Raw genomic sequence first — 20,512 nt, forward strand, 5'->3', positions numbered from 1 at the left:
GGGGGGGAGGGGGGGGGGGGGGGGGGGGGGGGGGGGGGGGGGAGACGGGACCTTTGTCCAGAAGAGAAATTTAAGTGAAAAAATTGTTCCATTAGCACTAACTAGGTTATTCTAAGGCATCCTTGTCTAATCAATATTCTAGATTACTCTGCATGTTCTAATCCCAATCTTATCAATGAGGCTAACTTTAATTCTTCTGACTTCTTTCTACATTCTTGTTTAACAGAGGTGGTCATTCAGCTTCTGCTTAAACATCTCCTAGATAGCGAATCCACTAATGTATCCAAGGTAACCCACGCCATTAAAAAAAAAAATTAATTGCTTGGAAACTGTTCTTATGGTGAACTCAAATCTGCCAGTCTACCCCCCACCTATCAGTTCTAGCTCTACCCTTTAGAGCCAAGCAAAACAAATCAAATTCTGCTTCAACAGGACAATTAATTATATGAAGATGTCAATCATTACTCTTCCTTCCCAACTAGCATGAAGAAGATGGCTTTGTTAATTAACATTCAGTTAAAAGGTCTAAAAACATTCTTTTTCTGTATGTGTTTAGGTGCTTCCCCCCCCCCAAATACTGCTAAGAATGTCTTGGTCTATAATTGTATCAAAAAATAAAGCTTTATACTTCTTAGTTAGGAACCTTTCTGCTACATAAGTGTCACTAAGACCCTGTTCAAGTGAGACCACCTGTACTGAAACATTTAACTGAAGATTATGTTCCTCTACAGGCCCCAGTCAAACTGGACTTTGTAAGCTTGGCTTACAGACTGGTGATAATAGAACCTTCTGAGAACAAGGAAGGGGCTGTATGCAGAAAACTGTTTCTGAAACTCTTTTCTGACAGTGACCCTCCTTGATGTGAAATTCTATTAAAAAACAGACTTGCTAGGGTGAGACAAGTTTCCTCAACTTCCCTAGCAGATTCCACACTACTGAGCCTATGGGACTGAATGGGCCTGGCTTTTCTTCATGTTTGACAGAAACTAACAGTCTTAGGTAGAGGGCACCCAGTGTCCAGTGGCATCTCTCAGTCAGACTGCCAGCAAACAAGCCCCATGGGAGTGAGCACCACCTCCTTTAGCTACTCACCTCTTCATTCAGGCTTAAAGCGCTGAGCAGTGAGTCCAAGTCCTCAAACTCAGCATAACCAAAACCTTTCAACCTTTCTGGATTGCTGGGTTCCCGTGGCAAACGTACTGCACTGATCTAGTAGAAGAAACAAAACCAGCATCTTCATTTAAAGCCTTATGGTTCTTTTCCTTTTCAATGAGCTTAGCTAATCCTATCAAACTAGGAGTGATCCCTCTACTTTCTGTCATACCATTACAATATTTCTTAGAAGAGACGCTGTGAGGAGGACAGGTCATTTGAACTGATCACTAAGTGGTTTAGTTGCAAAGTTAACTGATTACCAACAAGTGTTTATTAAATACCCACCATGTGTCAACTGCTCTGGGGGATACAAAGATAAAAATGAAATGGCAGCATTCAAAAGTCTATTGAGAAATGAGGTGCTGATGGTTTTAAGAACAGGGATACAGAACAAAGGAACAGAATAAAGACCTATTCCTGCCAGCCATGCATCTTTTCTCATTTTTTAGTTAAATGCTATGAAGAGAGTCAAAGGACAATTCACATTTCTGAATCTGCTGACAAGAAAGTATAACCCACTGAATTTGGAGCCAGTCCTATCTACCCCCATCCCCCTCCCTTTTATCTCTAGGATCCAATAAGAACTCCTGTTTGACATTCAGAGCCCTTTACAAGCTGGCCTTACTAGACCTTTCTAGCCCTATTATCAATTACTTCCCTCCCTGTACTCCAGTCCAGGCACACTTGCTTTCTTGCTGATCCTCAGACACCAACCTCCACCACCTGTTTTTTGTGCCTTTGTACTCCCTCTCAGCCCTACATGCCACATTCCCCCTCTCCATCTCTGTCTCATGAGCTATCAGCTTTCCTTCAAGTCTCAACCCCAGCACTTCCCTTTTCACAAGGTCTTTCCTGGTTCCTCCTGTGCATAACTACTAGTTATTCCTACCTCCCCATTAGAATTTAAGCTTCAGGCAGGGATTATTTTATCTGTGGCTGTATCCGTGGTGCTTGACACAATAGGCACTTAATAAATACTTGTTGATTAATAACTATGGCAAACAATTCCTTAATCTGAATGGCAACACATACCTAGTTCAGCAAATTAGTTCTGTCATTTAAATATCTCAGCACCTAATATAGGCAAGACAGTTTGTGCTGTGCTGGGTATTCATGAAGGGTTACAGAAATATAATTTGGCATTTACTTTAGTAAACTGTAATGTGAATTTCACACAAGTTATTTTCCTTTTGTCCACATATCACAGAGCATATTTCACCTTTATGGCTCTTAATGAAATAGTTTTAGATCTTTTTCATGAAGAAATATACTTCCTGGGGCAGCTAGGTGGCACAGTGGATACAGCACCAGTCCTGCAGTCAGGAGGACTTGAGTTCAAATTCAGCCTCAGACACTTGACACTCACTAGCTGTGTGACCGAGGGCAAGTCATTTAACCCCATTGCCTAGCCAAAAAAACCACAACAAAACAAAACAAAGAAATATACTTCCTACCCACATCTTATTCATAAACTGCTGTTTTCTGTCTACTGGAATCTTCTGTCTTAGCCTAATGTCCATCTCTTGGAGATGTTTGATGACTGAACAGCCCCCAAATTCAGATGTGCCCAAAGCCTAAGTAATCTTCAAAATCTACTTATCCACCTAGCTTCTTCACAATAAAACAAAATTCATTGTTAAGTATGACAGACACTAGAGAAATTTAAATAGCATCCTGCTATAACAAGGGAAGAGCTGACTTTCATTAGCAGGTTAATATGTTTTCTTTTGAGGATATGCTTGGCTGACACCCAGTGTCCAGGTCAATTGTTTTCCCCTCCAAATGAAGAACTAAGAATGAAATTTCCAAGAGGTTCAGAAAGTTAAGCAAAAACTTAGGGACAAGTAGCCAGCTCCATTAACTCAACTGTCACAAGACGTTGGGTATCTCTATAAAATAAAAGGAAAACTATCTTTGACATCACAAGGCTCTTACAATCCTCAAAAAGAGTTAAACCATGGGAGAAAAAACAAAATTGGTAGTTTCTCTATGAAAGTCAACATTTAGATCAATATGTAAAAACAGGAATTTTTGGTCAGACTTCTTAATGGTATATGTATTAAGCAGCTGTAAAAAACAAAGTTTCTTACCAATCCTATTCAATTTATCCCATATAATTGCTAAGTAAGACACAAAAGTGGAAATCAGATTCTGGCTAACAAATCAAAGAAATTTTCCAACCAAAGTTTCTTCTTTAACCAAGTCCTAAAGTGTAATTATCATTCCATTTAAAACCAGAGGATCACCTTCTCATTGATTCTTGTAACCACTGACAGAAGTATTTAAGTCAATATAGCTCCTTGGGAAGTGAGAATTGGTTGTCTACCAGAGATCCATTTCTTGATGCTATTATTGAGCCACTAAGACCCACATATGAAGGAAAATAATTTGGAGCTCCCAAATACTATAATGCTGGGTGCCTCAGGTCTGAAACAGAAAGCATTATTATATAATCTAGCCAAACTGCTTAAAAAAATTTTTTAAAATGACATACATTCAATCCTCTAAAGAACTCCTTGATGGAATCCTCTGTTACATCATAGGGCAGGTTCCCTAGAAAAGCAGTGTAGGGTGGCGACTTGGGAAGACGGCTTCGGTCAATATTGGGTTCCCGAGCAGCCCGTGGAGCAGTGGGCAGGATGGAACGGTCAATAGGAGGCGCCCTGTACGTGTCATCATCATTACTGTGCCAAGTGGTGGAAACTAGAAGACAAAAGTTGTTTCCGTAAAATCAAAAGATGAAGCCCAGCTCCCACCCCATTAGCGTTTCCAGATCTAGGAATGCCAAACTTAATCATTAAAATCACCAGAGTCCAAAAACAGCCAATAAAATGAACTTAACATGACAAAGTACAGTTTAGTCTCAAGTGATTTGTCATTTGTTTCTAAGCCTGCTATTCAAGGTATAAATCAAGTCAGTCTACAAGATCCTTCATCCCACTTATCTAAGATATGCTACTTCTACTTCTGTTGACAATGCACAAACTCCATCTCAAGCAAATTTTTTTCTGGTAAAGTTCTTTTAAGATATTTATGTAAAAAATAACTTTCTGAGACTGCTGATGAGACTTCGTACATAAAAAACCACCAGTCAGACTATTTCCTGAGACTTGCAAGGCTTGAACAGGGTGCAGAGAGCACTGTTCCACAAGGACGGTTTGGGAAGGCTCTTCTTGTTCCTACTACCAACACAGAGTATCCTTTTCCAGCTCCTACTGCTTTATGCCCTCTCACACCTAGCCAAATCTTGAATTCATAAAAGACATTAAATGTGATATGCTTATCAATTTCAAGTTGAGAGAAAAACATGGGAGAGGGAAGGTTAATATGCCATATAGCAATCAAATCAGAGTTGAGTGGAAATAAGATAAAATAAACCACTGCAAGTGGTCTATTATATAGTATCCAGATCAAAGGAGATAATATTCTGCTCATACTATGCACTGAGTTAGCTTTCATCTAGAATATACTGCTGAGTTATAAGATATCATCACCAACAGACTCAAGCATATTCAAGAGAGCATATAGTGAGAGTATTACATTTTATGTATTAAGTACATTAGTTTCTAAAGCACTTTTATGTAGTGTCACTTAATCCTTATAGCTACTCCATGAGGTAGGATTTGCAGTCACTACTCCCTTTTTAAAGTAAAGGAAACTGAAATTAAGAGGTTAAATGATTTGAGGTCATATGACTTAAGGGACTATTGAACTTTTCTACATGAAAAGAATCAGAGAGCCAGGACAGCCTTTAAATTATATAAAAGGCTGTGATTAAACTTAAGTGTGTGCAAATTTGGGTTCAATACAGAGAACTTGCAAGACAGTAAGCTCCCTAACTACTAGGAAAAGTCACCAGAGTCTGGTACTCACTAGCTGTGTGACCACAGGCAAGTCATAAAACCTCTTTAAGCCTCACTTTCCTCCTCTGTAAGATGAGGGTGATTGTGGCACCTCTTTAAAAAATATGTTTCGAGGATCAAGTGAAATAATGTATGTAAAATGCTTTACAAATGTAAAAAAAGTATTATAGAAAGTTTTCAGCTTTAATTATTATTAATAGTAGCAGAAACTAGATTTGCCAGGGATGTGAATGAGAAGTTGAAATTTATTAGGCTGTTGCTAAGATCTTTTCCAATTTTGAGACCTTAGATTCACTCTAGAGTCAAAATACTTCTCAAGGCAATTTTTTCAAACACATTCCACCAAAAACAAAAATAAAATCAAGGCAAAGTAAAGGAAATTGTCCTGTGATTCAATTTCAACTAATTCATCTTAAAAAAAATCAGGATTCATCAAGCACCTGGAGTATACTCAATACTAAAGAACAGCCCAAAAAAAGGTATGAGGTTATGTTTTTAAGGTCAGAGTCTAGAGTTTAGAAAACTAAATCAGCACAAAGGGTGCTGTATGATTTAAAAGTAAGATGTGAATTGTAGAGGTGGGACTTCAGCTAATCTTGGAAAGCTGGGTGGGATTTTGATAGGTTAGATGGAAGGGACTTTTTAGGTGGCAACAATCATTGTGGTAGAACTCATTCCTGCCTATCATCTGTCTCCCCTCAACCTTGCTGGAGAATAATGGACATAAAGTTGAAAAAGTAGGGTGGGGCCAGATGATAGAACCCTGAAAGTACCATTTAGAGTTTTAGGTACCAAGAACATCTAAGGGACTACTGAGACTAGAGAAGAGGAGACTGTGGGCTAAGAGGTGATCTGCCTAAACATCTGAAAAGGGTTATCATGTAGGTGAAAGATAGGTCAATAAAATTCTTTGTGGTTTGAACCCTGGTACAGAAATTTCTCTCCCTGGGTTAATAATGACAAGCTATACGGAAATAGATTTCAGCAAGTGTAAAGAAAAACTAAAAAGATTGGACTGCCTCAAGAAGTGAAATGTTCCCTACCATTGCCCTGCGGGGACTGGACAATCACTTTTTTCCTAGGTATTTTACAGAACTGCCTTGGGCTTCAGGTGGGGGGGGTGGCGGCGGCAGGGGGAGAAAGGTTGGCTTAGATGATTTGAGGTTTCTGTTCAATGCTGGGAGTCTATGAAGAAGGTGAATAGGCAACTCTTTTAAAAATAAGAACTGAATGTTCTAAGCCCCCTAATAGCAAATGCCCACTTCCCAAATCAATTACCCTGCAGTCAGTTTTCCTTCCAGAGGTCTGGCCTTCCTCACTTTATAGACTGAATGGTCAGTTTTTCAATAAAGCTAACTGCAAAAAGGGAAGAGAATGCAGGATGCAGTGTAATACTACGCCAGACTGGTTTCAAATCCAGGTTCTGACACTTATCACCCTATGTTCATAAGTGATTTAAATTCTCTTCTGACCTCAGTTTTCCCATCTATAAAAAATGAAGCACTGGACCAGATCATCTCTAAGACTACTCTCAGAACTAAATCTAAGTAATCTAAGCCTGAAGAAAGGAAAAAAAAAATCTTCCTAATTCCCACCAGATTTTGTTTAAAGAAAAGAAAAAAAAAAGGAAGTGGGGGTTGGGGTAGGGTGAGGGGGAACAATGATGATGACAATAGCACACTGGGAGGTGGTCTACTGCAGATTCCTTTGTTACACCCAACTGAACCTTGTCAACTCCCTGAAAGTAGATCTGCTATATACTCAAGATTCCTTCTACTTTCAAGATTCTACACCCTCTGCCACCACCACTACTTCCCCTGCCCCTTATAATACCTGATAATTTCTCCCATGTCCAGGGATTTAGGGGCATCATGGCAGAGTGGAAAATGTGTTGAATTTGGAGTCAGAAGACCCGAGTTCGAATCCTGGCTCCACCACCTCCTATCTGTATGGCCTTCGGCAAGTCATTTAACTTCTCTGAGAGCCTCAATTTCCTCATCTGCAAAATGAGGGGGGTTGAGCTAGATGACCTCTAAGGTCCCCTCCAACTCTAAAGACAATAAAACAAGGCAGCAATATCACACCTTGGTCACAGTTGGCATACTATGTAATAGAGAAATTATGGATTTTTCATCAAAATCCCTTATTTTACAGGTGAGCATAACTGAAGCCCAAAGAGTTGACTTAATTAAGGCAACAGTGGCAAAGTGGAGAAGTTCTGTAACATGGGAAGACTGGATCAGACCAGTAATCTCCCTCTTGTCTTTCCTTGATGCCTGTTCCCTAATACCTCAGTTTAGTGCTCTTTCCACTCATGATATATTGGATTATTATATATTAAGTTCAAAGTTTCAGGTTACCTCAACTAGAATCAAATCCCTAACTGATCAATTCTATGGGCATGAAATTCTATAAAATGAATTTGTTAAATCACAGATACTTGTAATCTAATGACCTAATCCCCCACGTTCATTCTTTCAGCACTTGGCTACTTGCAGAGCATCGTGCTAAGCTTGATAAGTAACAGATATGATTCAAGGCCCATCTTGAAAGAAAGAATTCTGATTTAAATGATTAAGGAGAAGTTTTTATCTGCATGGTATTAAGGGGAGGGAATAGAAAATTACCATCTCCTTCCAAGTCATCAGTTTCATCAGCCCAGCTGACTGGTTTGGGCACAAAGGTGCTTCCTCCACCCCCGGTGCCACCATCCTCCGCAAGGAAGTCTGTCAAGGTCAGGGTCTTCCCCTTCTTATTCTTCTTTTTAGCTGTCCAAGAAGAAAGAGAATCAACACAAATTTCTGATTCAGAAGACCTAATAGTATCATTTCAAAGAGTTTATTTCCCCTAAGAATTTGAGATTTATACTAATAGAATCTGCCCATTGCTATTTAAGTACCAAGGGCATTACAGAAAAGACGTACATATCCTGCCCCTTATGCATTTGTACTTAGAAAACTAATCTGATATTTGGACATTTCCTTTGTCATCACAAGACAATTTAGAAAACAGAGTAAATACTTTAAGATCTTTTACCCAATACCACATATGGTACCTGTGAAGATTTAATGGAATTATAAGATGCACAATCCTCACTTTAGATCTTATAATGTTAATGGTCATCTGACATCAAAATCAAGGCTTACCACTGTGGAGGAAAACATAATTTTGGAACAAGTATGAGAATTCTCTTGAATAGGTAATCTCTTTCAGTACCAAAAATGAAAACTGTCATCCTGGTCTGCAGTTCCTCTACCGAATAAAGGATATGTACTACTGCTAACTCAGGATAACTGAAGAATAAGATAAGCTCTAGAACTACACCTTTGCAGGAGTTCTTGATGGGAGGGAAAAAACCCAAACAGTTTCATAGTAGCAACCTTTATCTTTATTGCTCAATTCTATTTGCCTAGTAGCCCTTAAACTCATTTAGATTTCAAGAGACGTGTGTCTTGGCTCTCTGATTTTGGCTCAAGCAAATCTCCTTTTCTACATCTCCATCATTTAGTAAGTGTTACTGGGTCGTGCTAAGGGCTGAGGATGAAAAGAAAGGTCTTACGCCCTCAAGAAGTTTACATTTTAATGCAGGAGACAACATATAAACAACCATGTACATACAAGATACACACAGTTTAAATGGGAGGTAATTTTAGAGGGAAGTTGGGAAGACACAAACAGTAAGGAGAGTATGGGAAAGGGGTAAACTAGAAAAGTTCTTTTAACAAAAGAGGACATGTGAGTTGAATCCTAAAGCCACGAAGGTGGCAAACGTGAAAAAATAAGAACAGTCTAGACATGGGGGACAGTCCATGAAAAGACAGAATCAGGAGATGGAATGCCCTGTTTGAAGAATAGTGAGATCAGTGTAACTGGATTATAGAGTATGTGGAGAGCAGTAAAATATTAAGACTGGAAAAACAGAAAGCAGACAGGTTGTGAATGGCTTTAAACAAAGAATTTGATATTTGATCCTGGAGCTAACAGAGAATCACTGGAGTTTACTTTGGGGGGGGGGGCAGGGAGAAGCAAGGTCAGATTTATACCCTAAGAAGATCACCATGGCAGGTGAGTGGAGAATGAATTGGAATGGAGAGACTTGAGGCAAGGAGGAGAACAATCAGCAGGCTATTGCATTAGTGCAGGCATAAGGTGAAGAGAGCTTGTACCAAGGTGGCTGTTGTGTGAGTGGAGAAGGGAGCACCTACAAGAGATGTTAAGAAGGTAGAAGTGGCAGGACTTATTTACATACTGGATATGTGGAATTAGTATGAGGGGTTGAAGATTGCATTTAGGTTATGAGCCTGGTAACTGGGAGGATAGTGTCCTTGACAGTAATAAGTTTGGAAGAGAGAAAAGATAAAAAGTTCAGTTTTGGATACATTGAGATTAAGATGGCTGTGCAACATCCAGTTGGCAACAAAACTGGAGGTCAGGATAGAGGTTAGAACTGGATCAATAAATCTGAGAATCATCTTCATAGAGATGATAACTGGATCCATGAGAGCTCATGAGATCACTAGGTGAGACAGTATAGAGGGAGAAGAAAGAGGGCCAAGGACAGACTCCTAGGGTCACAGTTAGTGACCATGACTTGGTGGAAGATCCAGAGACTGAGAAGGAACATGGACAAAGAGAACCAAGACAGAACAATCACCAAACCTAGTCAGGGTAGAGCTTCCTGGAGTAGAGGGTGGATCTACAGCATAAAAAGCTGAAGAGAGGTCAAAAAAGATGAGGCATGGGGTAGCTAGATGGTTCAGTGGATAGGGTACTGGCCCTGGATTCAAGAAGACTTGAGTTCAAATCCAGCCTCAGACACTTGACACTGACTAGCTGCTGTGACCCAGGCCAAGTCACTTAACCTCACTGCCTAGGCACCGCTCCCCCCCCCAAATAAGGACAAAGACAAAGATTCCATTTGCCCTCTAGCTTGGCATCTGCCTTCCTATTCAATTCTAACACCAGGAAGCCAAGAATTTCCACAAAATATTTGAGAGCATACTGACCCCAAAAAGGGGTTATAAGCACAATACTTTTAAGTGTGCAGTTCCTTTGCAGGAAATTTAAAATTAACGGAATAGTAGTACTAGTCCTATATTAAGAGAAAAGGTAACTTTCTAATGAAAAGTCATAGGTTATTACCACCTGTATGCTTGTTACTCTTAATTGTGCTCCACAGAGCCACAGCAACACTCATGTGGTAGCTGACCAGGTCAGGATGAATGGAAGATAGGCATAATAAAAATTTGAGCAAAAGAACGGCCCTGGCTCATATACTGTTGGCAGGGAATCTTTCTTTAATTTTTAATCTTTTTTTGGGGGGGGGGGGAGAGGGGATTTGGTGATCCTGACACCTAAAAAAGGCCCTAGGTATCACTCAGAGGTGGTAAATTTGGTCTTTGCTTCAATACTGGTTCATTTTAACTTCTTTTATATCCTGATACCACTTAATACCAAAAAAAAAAAAAAAAAAAGTCTTGAAATATTCTGTTGTGTTGTTTGGGTTGTGAAATAAAGTCTTTGTGATACACTAATGCTTAATATTCATTCACGCATAAATTTTCATCATATTTATTGAGCAATAACATGTGTGAAACACTGTGCTATATAGTTTGAAGGCTACTAAGATGAGTAATACTTATAGGGGCTACTTCAAAGGATTGTTGGGAGTGCCTAATGAGATAAGATACACAAACTAGTTTACAAACTTTAAAACTCTACATAAACAAACGTCAATGGATATTTCCTACTTTTTGGTCTTCATGTAAGAACCCCCCAACCCACATGTTGAATGAACTTACTGTGCAATTTCTGGGAGGACATAGACTTCACTGAGTGGGAAGTACCTTCTCTTGTCTAAGTGTGTGCAATAATAACAGATTAGTCCACTGAAAATATATTCATGGTCTACTACATCAACCAACTAATCAATAAGCATTCATAGCATGTCTACTATGTACTAGGCTCTAGGGATACAGAGACTTTAAGTAAGCCAGTCTAACTTCAAGGACCTTACACTCTACCAGAGGGACAGAACAATTCACTGATGGTTAAGTATAGGGCATACACAAATACAAGAGGAGAGGGGATTGAAAGGATTGACAGCTGTGCTGATAATCAGGTAAGACCTCCTGGAGGAAGCAGAACTTTAGTTGAACTAGATATTCTAAGAGGTGAAGAATAAGAACATCCCAGGGATGGGGGTGCATGTGGTGCAAAATATGGTGGCAATATTCATTGAACATCTCCATCAGTATGCCCCACAGACATCTTAAACTCACAATGTACAAAACAGAATTTATTATCTTTTTCCTCAAGCCCTCCCCTCTTTATAATTTCCCTATTACTGTAGAGGGTACCACCATCCTTTCAGGCACTCAGACTCCCAAACCAGGTGACTCCTCACTCTCTGCCACCATATTCAACCAGGTCCAGGACTGGTGATGCTACCTTCAAAACATTTTCTTGTATATATCCTTTTCTCTCACTTGCCTGTCAACCATTGTAGGGAGAGCCCTTATCACCTCATGCCTCAAGTATTGCAATAATCTTCTGGTTTGTCTTCCAAAAGTACAGGTCTGACCAGGTCACTCCCCTTTCAATAAATTCCTCCCTAACTTTCCAGTCTTTTTACCCCATTGTCTATCTCCTTTAAGTACTCTGTAATCCAATAATGCTGGTCTCCTTTTGGTTCCTTGCATATGATATTTTATCTCCCAACTACATGCGTTTTCCCTGGCTGTCCCCATACCTGGATTGCTCTATCTCCATCTCTTGGCTTAGCTGTTGTTCGATTGTGTCTGACTCTTCATGACTCCATGGACTGTATCAGGCCAATACTGTCCGTGGGGTTTTCTTGGCAAAGATACTGGAGTGATTTTCCTTCAAAGAGAGGTTAAGTCATTTGTCCAGGGTCACACAGATAGAAGTGTCTGAGGCTGGATTTGAACCCAGGTTTTCCTGACTCTAGACCCAGCACTATATCCACTGAGGCACCTAGTAGGCTTCCTTTAGGTCCCACTTTCAGTAAGAAGCCTTTCCTGGTACTGCTTAATGTTAGTGCCTTCCCTCTGAGATTAGACCTTGAGCTCCTTAACAGCAGACACAGTCTTCTACCTTTCTTTGTATAACTAACACTTAGCAGAGTGCCAGGAACATGGTAAGTACTTAATCTGTAAAAAGCTAAGCAAACTTTAAGGCGCTATGTAAATGCTAGCTAGCTATTATCATTATTAAATCAAAGCAGAGATAATAATATTTATGCAAATATCCCTTATCCCACAACTTTTTAAGAAAGCTCATATATTCCTCTCTTCTCCGTTTCCTAGAGAATTTTTCAATTATCTTCATGTCAATGATTTTCAAATCTACTTTTCAAGCTTATTCTCTCTCCTCACCTCCAGTCTCATATCTCCAACTGCCTATTGAACACCTCAAAATAGTTTTCCTATAGCCATTTTTAACTCTTGACATACTTTAACAATATGTCAAAAATCGAACTCATCTTTCTCCCACTCCCTCCCCACCTAACTTCCCCATTGTTGTCAAAGGTATTAACACCCTGCTTGTCACTCAAAGCTAGTAACCTAGGTGTCATCCTACATTCCTTACTCAGGCCAAGGCCTGTTTGAGTTTACCTTTGGTATATTTCTTATATATACATAGTTCCTTTTCTCCTCAGAACCCCCCCCCCCCCCCCCCAGGGTCTCATGAGACTGTAATATTCCACTAACTTGCTAGCTGGTCTCCCTGATTCAAGTATACCCTCCACTCAGATGTCAAAGTCACCTTCTTAAAGTCCAAGTGTGATCATGCCACACATACCCTATTCAACTCCAGTGGCTCCCCATTACCTCCAGGATCAAACACAAAATCCTTGTTTGATTTTTAAAGCCATTCTTAACTGGGCCCCTTCCTTACCTTTTTACCCCCTTTTCCCCTTCAGGTAATGTGAAATCCAGGGACATTGATCTTCGTGTGGTTCCTTGAACAAGACACTCCATCTCTGGACTTCATGAATTTTCCCTGGCTGTCCCCCTTGCCTGGAACTCTCTTTATTCTCACCTGTCTCCTGGACTCCCTGAAGTCCTAGCTAAAGTCTCATCTTCAAGAAGCTTTCCCAATCCTCCTTAATTCTAATGTCTTCCCTCTGTTGATTATCTCCAATTTACCTTCTCTATATCTTGTTTGTATACAGTTGTTTGCATCTTCTCCAAAATGTAAGCTCCTTGAAAGCAGGAGCTGTCTTTTTTGGCTTTCTTTGAATCCTCAGTGCCTGGCACATATTAGGAACTTAATAAGTATTTGTTGCCTCACAAGAGATGTAGTATTACAGAGAACAGAAAATAGGTCAGTTTGAGGGAACTGAAGAGCACATAAAGGGGAGTAATGTGTAATCAGCCTGGAAAGATAGATGGAAGCTAGATTATGAAGAACATGCAATGCCAAACAATGGAGTTTGTATTTTATCCTAGAGAGAATAGGGTACCACTTGGTGTTTGCTTTTTGAGCAAGGGAATGAGGTAGTCAGACCTAAGTAAAGGATGTATAGGAAAGAAGGGAGGTTGGAGGAAGGGAGAGCAATTAGGATACTATAGAAACAAGTAATCCAGGTGAAGTGCCCAAATAGGGTAAAAGAAATAAAATGCATTTACAAAGGACTTTGCAAAGCTCAGCAGAAACAAATTCTAAAGACAGCCAGCACCAGCCCTCAAGGAATTTACATTCTAATAGGAAGAGGGACATAAGGAAAAGGATCCCAGGGGAGGGAAGTTTTGGTTTGGGAAGTTACCACTTACCAAGTGGGTAGAGCCTGGATGGAAGGACAATGGTTTCCAGTGGCAAAGGCAGAACTGAGTTGATTAGGGTAATTATGACATGCCCCAAGCATAAGTAATCACAGTAATCTACTAGTTTTTGCACAATAAAACAAATATCAACTTTTAGAGGGAGGTAGAGGCACCCTGAGGCAGCTTGCATTCTCTGATCAAGTGAGGAAGGTGGAATCCAAACAAGTAGGGGGTAAAAAGCTTGGTTGTGGGGTTAGAGGTTGGGGAGTGAGAGAGAGATGTAGAAGCAGCAGATTCCTGAAGACTAGGTAGGCAACAGATAGGAGGTGTATGTTACCTGTATTGTATAACCCCTTCCCATTTTCCTGTCATTTACAAGTTTAGGATTAACAACATTTCTATTTTCTAATTAGACACTTGTTTATAAGAAACACTTTACAGATATCCTTTTAAAATCAGACAATCCAAAATCATCTTGACTTAAATAAATCAGGCATGGCCTTACTAGTACCTAAAACCACCTAAAAAAAGGAGCAAACATATCTGCCTCCATAAATTAGTTCTAATTGAGATATATTTGTAATTGAAGGATTTTCAGTTTAAGTAGAGGCATCTTTTTTGAGGGAAAATATTTTTGAAGCCTCACTAAACAATTCTTTTCATCATTTTAAAGTTGTCAACATAGGAGTATACATACATATATATGTATATGTGAAAATTGAGGGTTGTGGTAATCATGCTAAGAGTGTGTACATGTTTATCAGCTAGCCATGGTTAAAGTTTAATTAGTCAAAGGCCAAACTTATGCAGGAAAAGACAGATACCAGAATTCTAAAATCCTGCAGATGTTAAAAAAGCAAACAAACAAACAAAAAAGCCACAGGCAACACAAAAACCTAATTCGCAACAAACAGCCAACAACTTCAGAGGAAAGATCAATGAGTGACACAGTTTTTTTCTACAAAAATGGACTTGTTTCTGCATCGTAGAGCCTCATGCTCAGCAATAATCATTTAAATAAATTAATCTAAACCAAGTAAGCACTGGAATTTCAGATTCAAATGAACAAATACCAGTTTCTATTAACAACCAGGCCAATTTATCTATCCTTTTGAATAATCTAGTATCCTCTAGCTAAGAAAGTTAGAAATTAAATCCTGCTTAAATTTCTCCAGAAAGAAAAACTACTCAAGAACTGTGGGCCTACAAGGATTATTCAGCAAATGAAAAATATTGACCTATCAAAATCCCATTAAGAATATGAGTATGGAAAATCATATCAATGTGCAATCTATCTAATAGAATATGCTTAATATGATAAAACACTATTAGTTTAAGATAGTTTACTTTCACCCTCCTATTAAGTCTAGAGGACAACTGGAACCAGGAGACTTATAACGATATTCTCCACCCTCTGCTCTTAAGTTACTTGATCTCTCTGTGACCAATTTCTCTATGTGGAAATTGAGGACCTTTTTTTTTTCACCCTCAGGGTTATTGAAAGGATGAATGTGGCCAGCATCAAACTATATATATCAAGTTCCTAACACATGTGACACCCTACTACATATCAAGGGTTTGAGAACTTCAGAAATGCTTTAAGTTCAAAGTATTAATACTTGTGGTTCAATTCACTACTATGAGCAACACAGAACACATTATCTTATATTTAATCAATAATCAACAAGTATTTATTAAAGGCCTACTCTGACACTGGGGAATGTAACAGTCTCAACTCCCCAGCAGCTTACATTCTAACAAGGGAGACAAGGACATTAAATATATGTAAATATGAACATCTGGAAGGAAAACAGAGGACTGGGGGCAGTCAGGAGATGGGGTTCATTGTAGGCCAGTGTAGGAGGACTGCAGAATACATGAGGGGAGTAGGCAGAGGCCAGATTGTGCAAGGGTTTAAAGCTAATCAGAGTTTATTTCTGATCCTAGTGGTCACTGGGATCGTATTGACAAGCAGTGTGAAGAGACCTGAGAAAGGAGACCAATTAGGAGGCCATGGTAATAAGGAGAGGTGATGAGGGTAGGAATGGGAGCGAGGAAATGAGTCAGACAAGAGGGTAAGAATTCAATGGCCCAAGGTTATGAACTGCCTTTGACAAAATTAACAGGAGGTTTGGAAGAGATAGTTCTGGAGAAGAAACAAATTGTACAAGTTGAGTTTGAGATACTCTAGGACAACAGATTTGAAACGTACAACAGGCATTATGTGTGCAGTCAGCTCAGCGAAAAAAGAACCAAGGTGACCTCAGCCAAGAATGGTATTCTTTTTCTCCCCATCTTCCCCTAACTGTTATGGAGAGAAAAGCTGAAAAGGATGGTTGAAACAAACAAAGTGAATTTAGACCAAAAAAGCATTAAGATAGAGTTCAAACTAAAACCTTGAATACATATACCCGAAAAGAATATAGCACCTATGTTTTTCTGTATATATTATTCTTGCTTAGGAATGATATTGTAGAAAATATTATTTGGCATCTTTTTCTATGTACTTATCTGTGCACAGGTTTCCCCCAGGAGAAAAGACACTTTAAGCCAGAAATTGTTTTGGTTCTGTTTTTCTATCCCTAGCCACCTTCTTCGAATGGGACAGATTGACCTTTAGAGACTTCAATAATGCAAATATGAAGGCTATCAAAAAATAATTCTTCTGTAGTCTTTTGAGTATAGATTTGTGATTCATCAGTCCTGGATAGTCAGGAAACTTCTACCAAGGTAGATTTGCAACTGCTCTAAGTTTCAGAGTTGTCTGGGGAAGTGAGAGATTAAATGACTTGATCAAGGTCTCTCTCCACTATGTTGTGACTTGAAAGAAAAAGAAATAACTTGATTATACCAAATAACAGTAGTGGATTTAAAAGAACACTACACATTTGCAGTGAGAAAGCCTGGGTTCAAATTCAGAATTTTCTCTTCACAGCTTATGTTAACTTGAAAAGTCACAGGAACTTTAGAGGTTATTTTATCCATAATCCTCATTTTACAACTGAGGGCCTTGAGACCAAGATAGGTTAAGTGACTTGGCCAGGGTCCCAGATGGATTTTGGACATTTCCTTGACTATTTATCACTGTCTCTATTCACGAAGCTATGCTGTTACCTAACCTCTTAGGCCTCAGTTTCCTCATCTGTAAAATGAGGGGACTGCCAAGATGCTCAGCTCACAATCAAATCTGTGAAATTTATCACAAAGAAAAATTTTAAGAAACCCCCAAATTTTGGAGATGTCTTCCTGAGGTGTCAATAAAGAAAATATATTAAGTCCTGATTACCTGGCTCATGAGGAAGTCTGCCCTAGGATACCTCTACAGTTCTTGAAGGTCAATACTAGGTCACAATGGAAAACAGTATTGCTCCACTGAGTTTCTAAATGAGTCAGTATTGGTTGTGAGAGGGATTTATGCAATCATCCTTAACCATTTCCACAAGGACCAGTTTAAAGTTAAAAAAAAAAAAAAAAAGCCAGGTGGGCACCAAAATGCTGAAAATGCCACCTTCCTTGGTTCATCTGTAATATTACTGTCTGGGACTGGGAACCAGAATACAGCATTCTACTTTGTGAAGGCAGCTTAATCATCTGGACTCAAGACTGGAAAGATAAAACAAGGAAAGATGACAGAAATCTATAAAAAGTCATTGAGTAATCACAAGTGGTATGGACTTTATTTTCCTCATTTGCAAAAATGAGTGTATAAGAGAATTTTAGAGATAGAAGGGATACTAAAGGTCACTGAGGATTACATGGATGATCTCTAAGGTTCCTTCAGGTCTAAAATGATAGGTGTGTACAAAGTGATTACAGATATATACAGACATATTCAACAATCCCTGGAATTATTGGAATTTTTGGGTCAAAGATTTTGGGCTTGAATTTAAGATAAGAACTACTTTACATGCAAAACCAAACCAAAACAAAACTCAAACCAGTAATTTTGCAATCAAGAATAGACAGAATTCATTGGTTAGTAGAGTGGCTTTCACACAGAAGGTACTTAATGTTAGCGATAATAACCTATGCCCTTTCCACAACCATTTCAAGAACAATAGGCTTGATTAACTATGGGTTTGTTTCCAGTACAATTCCTATGTATTCAAAAAGTCTATTCCCTTCAGCATTTGTGCAAAGCTCAGTAACATTTAAAGCAAACTTGCAAGAAGGGCTATTAAGCCCTTCCTGCCGATGGTATCTAATTATGGAGGGAGAAAGGGAAGAAATAATTCTTAACATGGTCTGAAAGGCACAAAAAGGGCCAGAATGTCAATATCGGTTCCCTAACAACTTTTTTGGAACTAGGAAAAAAACCACAAACGACTATGCAATACATCTGACTCTACAGCAGGGAGGCTTAAACTTTAGAGCCTTTAGGACTCTGGTGCAACCTATGGATCCCTTTCCCAAAAGATTTAAATGAATAAAATACACGGTATTGTGGAACCGGGATTAAAAATTCCTGGTCTAGAGGATGGAGTACACCAAGATATGTGACAGAAAACTCCAGCAGACTGCCGGGAAATGGTGCAAAGCCGTGTGTCGATCAGAGACATGCTGCATGTCCAGGATGGGCCTATCGAAGGATAAAGGCCCGACGAAAACAGATGAACATTGCAATAATACCACCTTTCATTTGTACATAATGCTTTTAACTCTCCAAGAACCCTGAAAAGGAAGAGCTCGGAAGGACTGCAGGTGTAGGGAAGGAGCGTGGAGAAAACCCCTGAACCCCAAGCCACCGTTTCGCTTCCTCTTCCGAGGCTCGCTCCGCGTGTCGGCCCCACACGTGGGCGCTGCACTCTGGGGCTTGAGACCAAATAAGTCAGCCCCCCCTTCACCTCCCCCCAGCACATGCGCGGTTGGTCAGTGTAGGGACACAGGCAGTCGGTGAAGAGGGTCAGAAGACGGGGAAGAACAGAAAGAGGAGGGGAACCCGGACCGCGTAGAGCTCCCCATCTGGGCACCGGCGCGCGTGCGCGAACGTCGCCGCCTCCACTCCTCCGCTTCTCGCGCACGCGCGCCGCTCCCTTCCCCCCCACCCCCCACAACCGGCTCTCGAGCTGGCATTCTAACCGCTCCCCGCGATCTCCCCACCATCTCAACGGTCTCGCGCCCCGGAAACCTAGTATGGAGCGCGCCTAGCCGCGCGCCCACCGACCCCTCCTTCCCCGCACGCGCACGGTGTCTGGCTCTTATGGGGGTGGGGGGGTGGTTCTCGCGCCTCCCGCGGATTCTTTCCGCCCCCTCCCCACTCCAGTTCGCTCCGCAGCCCGTCCCCGCCTCCACTTCGGCCTCGAGCTGACGGGGTAAAAAGGGTGTGAGGGGTAAAGAAGGACACCTTTTACCGCATCCCCGAGGGGAGACCCTGAAAGGGCTGAGCCGTCTGTCAGGCACAGCCTCAAACCCCAAAGGACGGCGGCAGCGCCGGCTCCCCAGCCCAAGGGAGCCAACGGGTTGGGCCCAAAGCGGGGTTTCGGGGCCCGGTAGTCCGCGGCACTCCAGCGCTCACTCACCTGAAGCCGCCATGTTGGGAGAGGGAGAGAGAACGCAAAGGACCCGGATGAGGCAGTCACGTGATTATAGCGAGCGCGTCGGGCTGGGAGACGTGAAGCTGGGCGGCGGGGGGGCTGGTAAGGGGGAGGGGAGACGAGGGGACCAGGCGGTGCTGAGCTGGGCGCATCAACGTAGCGCGAGGGCGGCAGGGTTGCGTCAGTCTAAGGGACGAAGTACAACGTGTGGGACAGAGGGCGTGACTTGCCCGGCGCGTAGGGATGGGGTGACGTGAACGTGTGGGGCGGGGCCTAGCTTGGGCGGAGCCAGTTGATTCTTGGGTCCTCCCGCCCAAGGGAAAGATGGAAAAAGGGGGCGGGCGGGAGAGCTTTGCAGCAATCTTCCTTGAATCCCAAACCAGGGAGTATAAAAATAATGAGCAGAACCATGGGTTTAGACTAGAAAGAGACATCATAGGTTATGTAGACCAATCTCCCGTATTGCTCAAAATGAGGAAACTGAGTACTGGAGAAGTAAAGTGACCTACCCAAGATTACCCAGCTGGTAAATTGTAAAGCCAAGATAAAGCCAGGTCTGCTGGTTCCCCAATCAATGCTACATCATTTGGCCTCATTGATTTTTAAAAATATTTAAAATTTTTTTTCATTATATTGCATTTTGTCAACATGTGAAAGCAGTTTAAATTTAAGATGTGTTGAATTTGTTATTTAGCAAATTGAACATTTAAAAATTTGAAAATCTACCAGTCACATTGACCTCATTGCTGTTTTTCCCACAAGCCACTCAATGTTTTTAACTGCCTGAAATACTGTGTTTCCTCATCTCTGTCTCCTGATCTTCCTGTAACCCTCAGCTAAAACTCCACCTTCTTTGAGAAGTCTTTTCAGGTCACTCCTAAGGCTAGCACCTTCCCTCTAAGATGACTTCCAGTTTACCCTGTCTATATCTTGTTTGCATGTTGTCTCTCCATCAGAAATGTGAGCACCTTGTGGGCAGGAACTGTTTTTGCTGTTCTGTTTTCATTCAGGAAAAGTTACAAACAAAGTAAGTGACTTGCCCTGGGTCACATAGTCTGTATAACAAGTGGAACTTGAACCCAGAGTGGTTTTCTGTCCATTTGAGCCTTATAACAACTGTGTGCAATAGAAACTGAAGACATTATATGCTGTTTTCAAAGGAGAAAACAGG

General features: G+C 40.8%; 1 protein-coding gene across 2 annotated transcripts in view; it reads right to left on the bottom strand.

Annotated features, from left to right (window-relative positions):
• Positions 1 to 19,426, bottom strand: part of EIF4B (eukaryotic translation initiation factor 4B) — a 39,297-nt gene extending 19,871 nt beyond the window's left edge. For both annotated transcript variants that reach the window (XM_027858334.1, XM_027858333.1), the window contains exons 1-4: positions 19,327 to 19,426; positions 7,646 to 7,786; positions 3,650 to 3,858; positions 1,093 to 1,209 (exon numbers count right to left, since the gene is read on the bottom strand). In XM_027858334.1, coding sequence (XP_027714135.1) covers positions 1,093 to 1,209; positions 3,650 to 3,858; positions 7,646 to 7,786; positions 19,327 to 19,339 — 480 coding nt within the window. In that variant the 5' untranslated portion in view covers positions 19,340 to 19,426. The remainder of the gene's footprint in view (positions 1 to 1,092; positions 1,210 to 3,649; positions 3,859 to 7,645; positions 7,787 to 19,326) is intronic.
• Between the last annotated feature and the right edge of the window lie 1,086 nt (positions 19,427 to 20,512).

This window comes from Vombatus ursinus, unplaced genomic scaffold (assembly GCF_900497805.2).
Source record: "Vombatus ursinus unplaced genomic scaffold, bare-nosed wombat genome assembly UNPS02012958.1, whole genome shotgun sequence".
In the NCBI taxonomy this organism is placed as follows: domain Eukaryota; kingdom Metazoa; phylum Chordata; class Mammalia; order Diprotodontia; family Vombatidae; genus Vombatus; species Vombatus ursinus.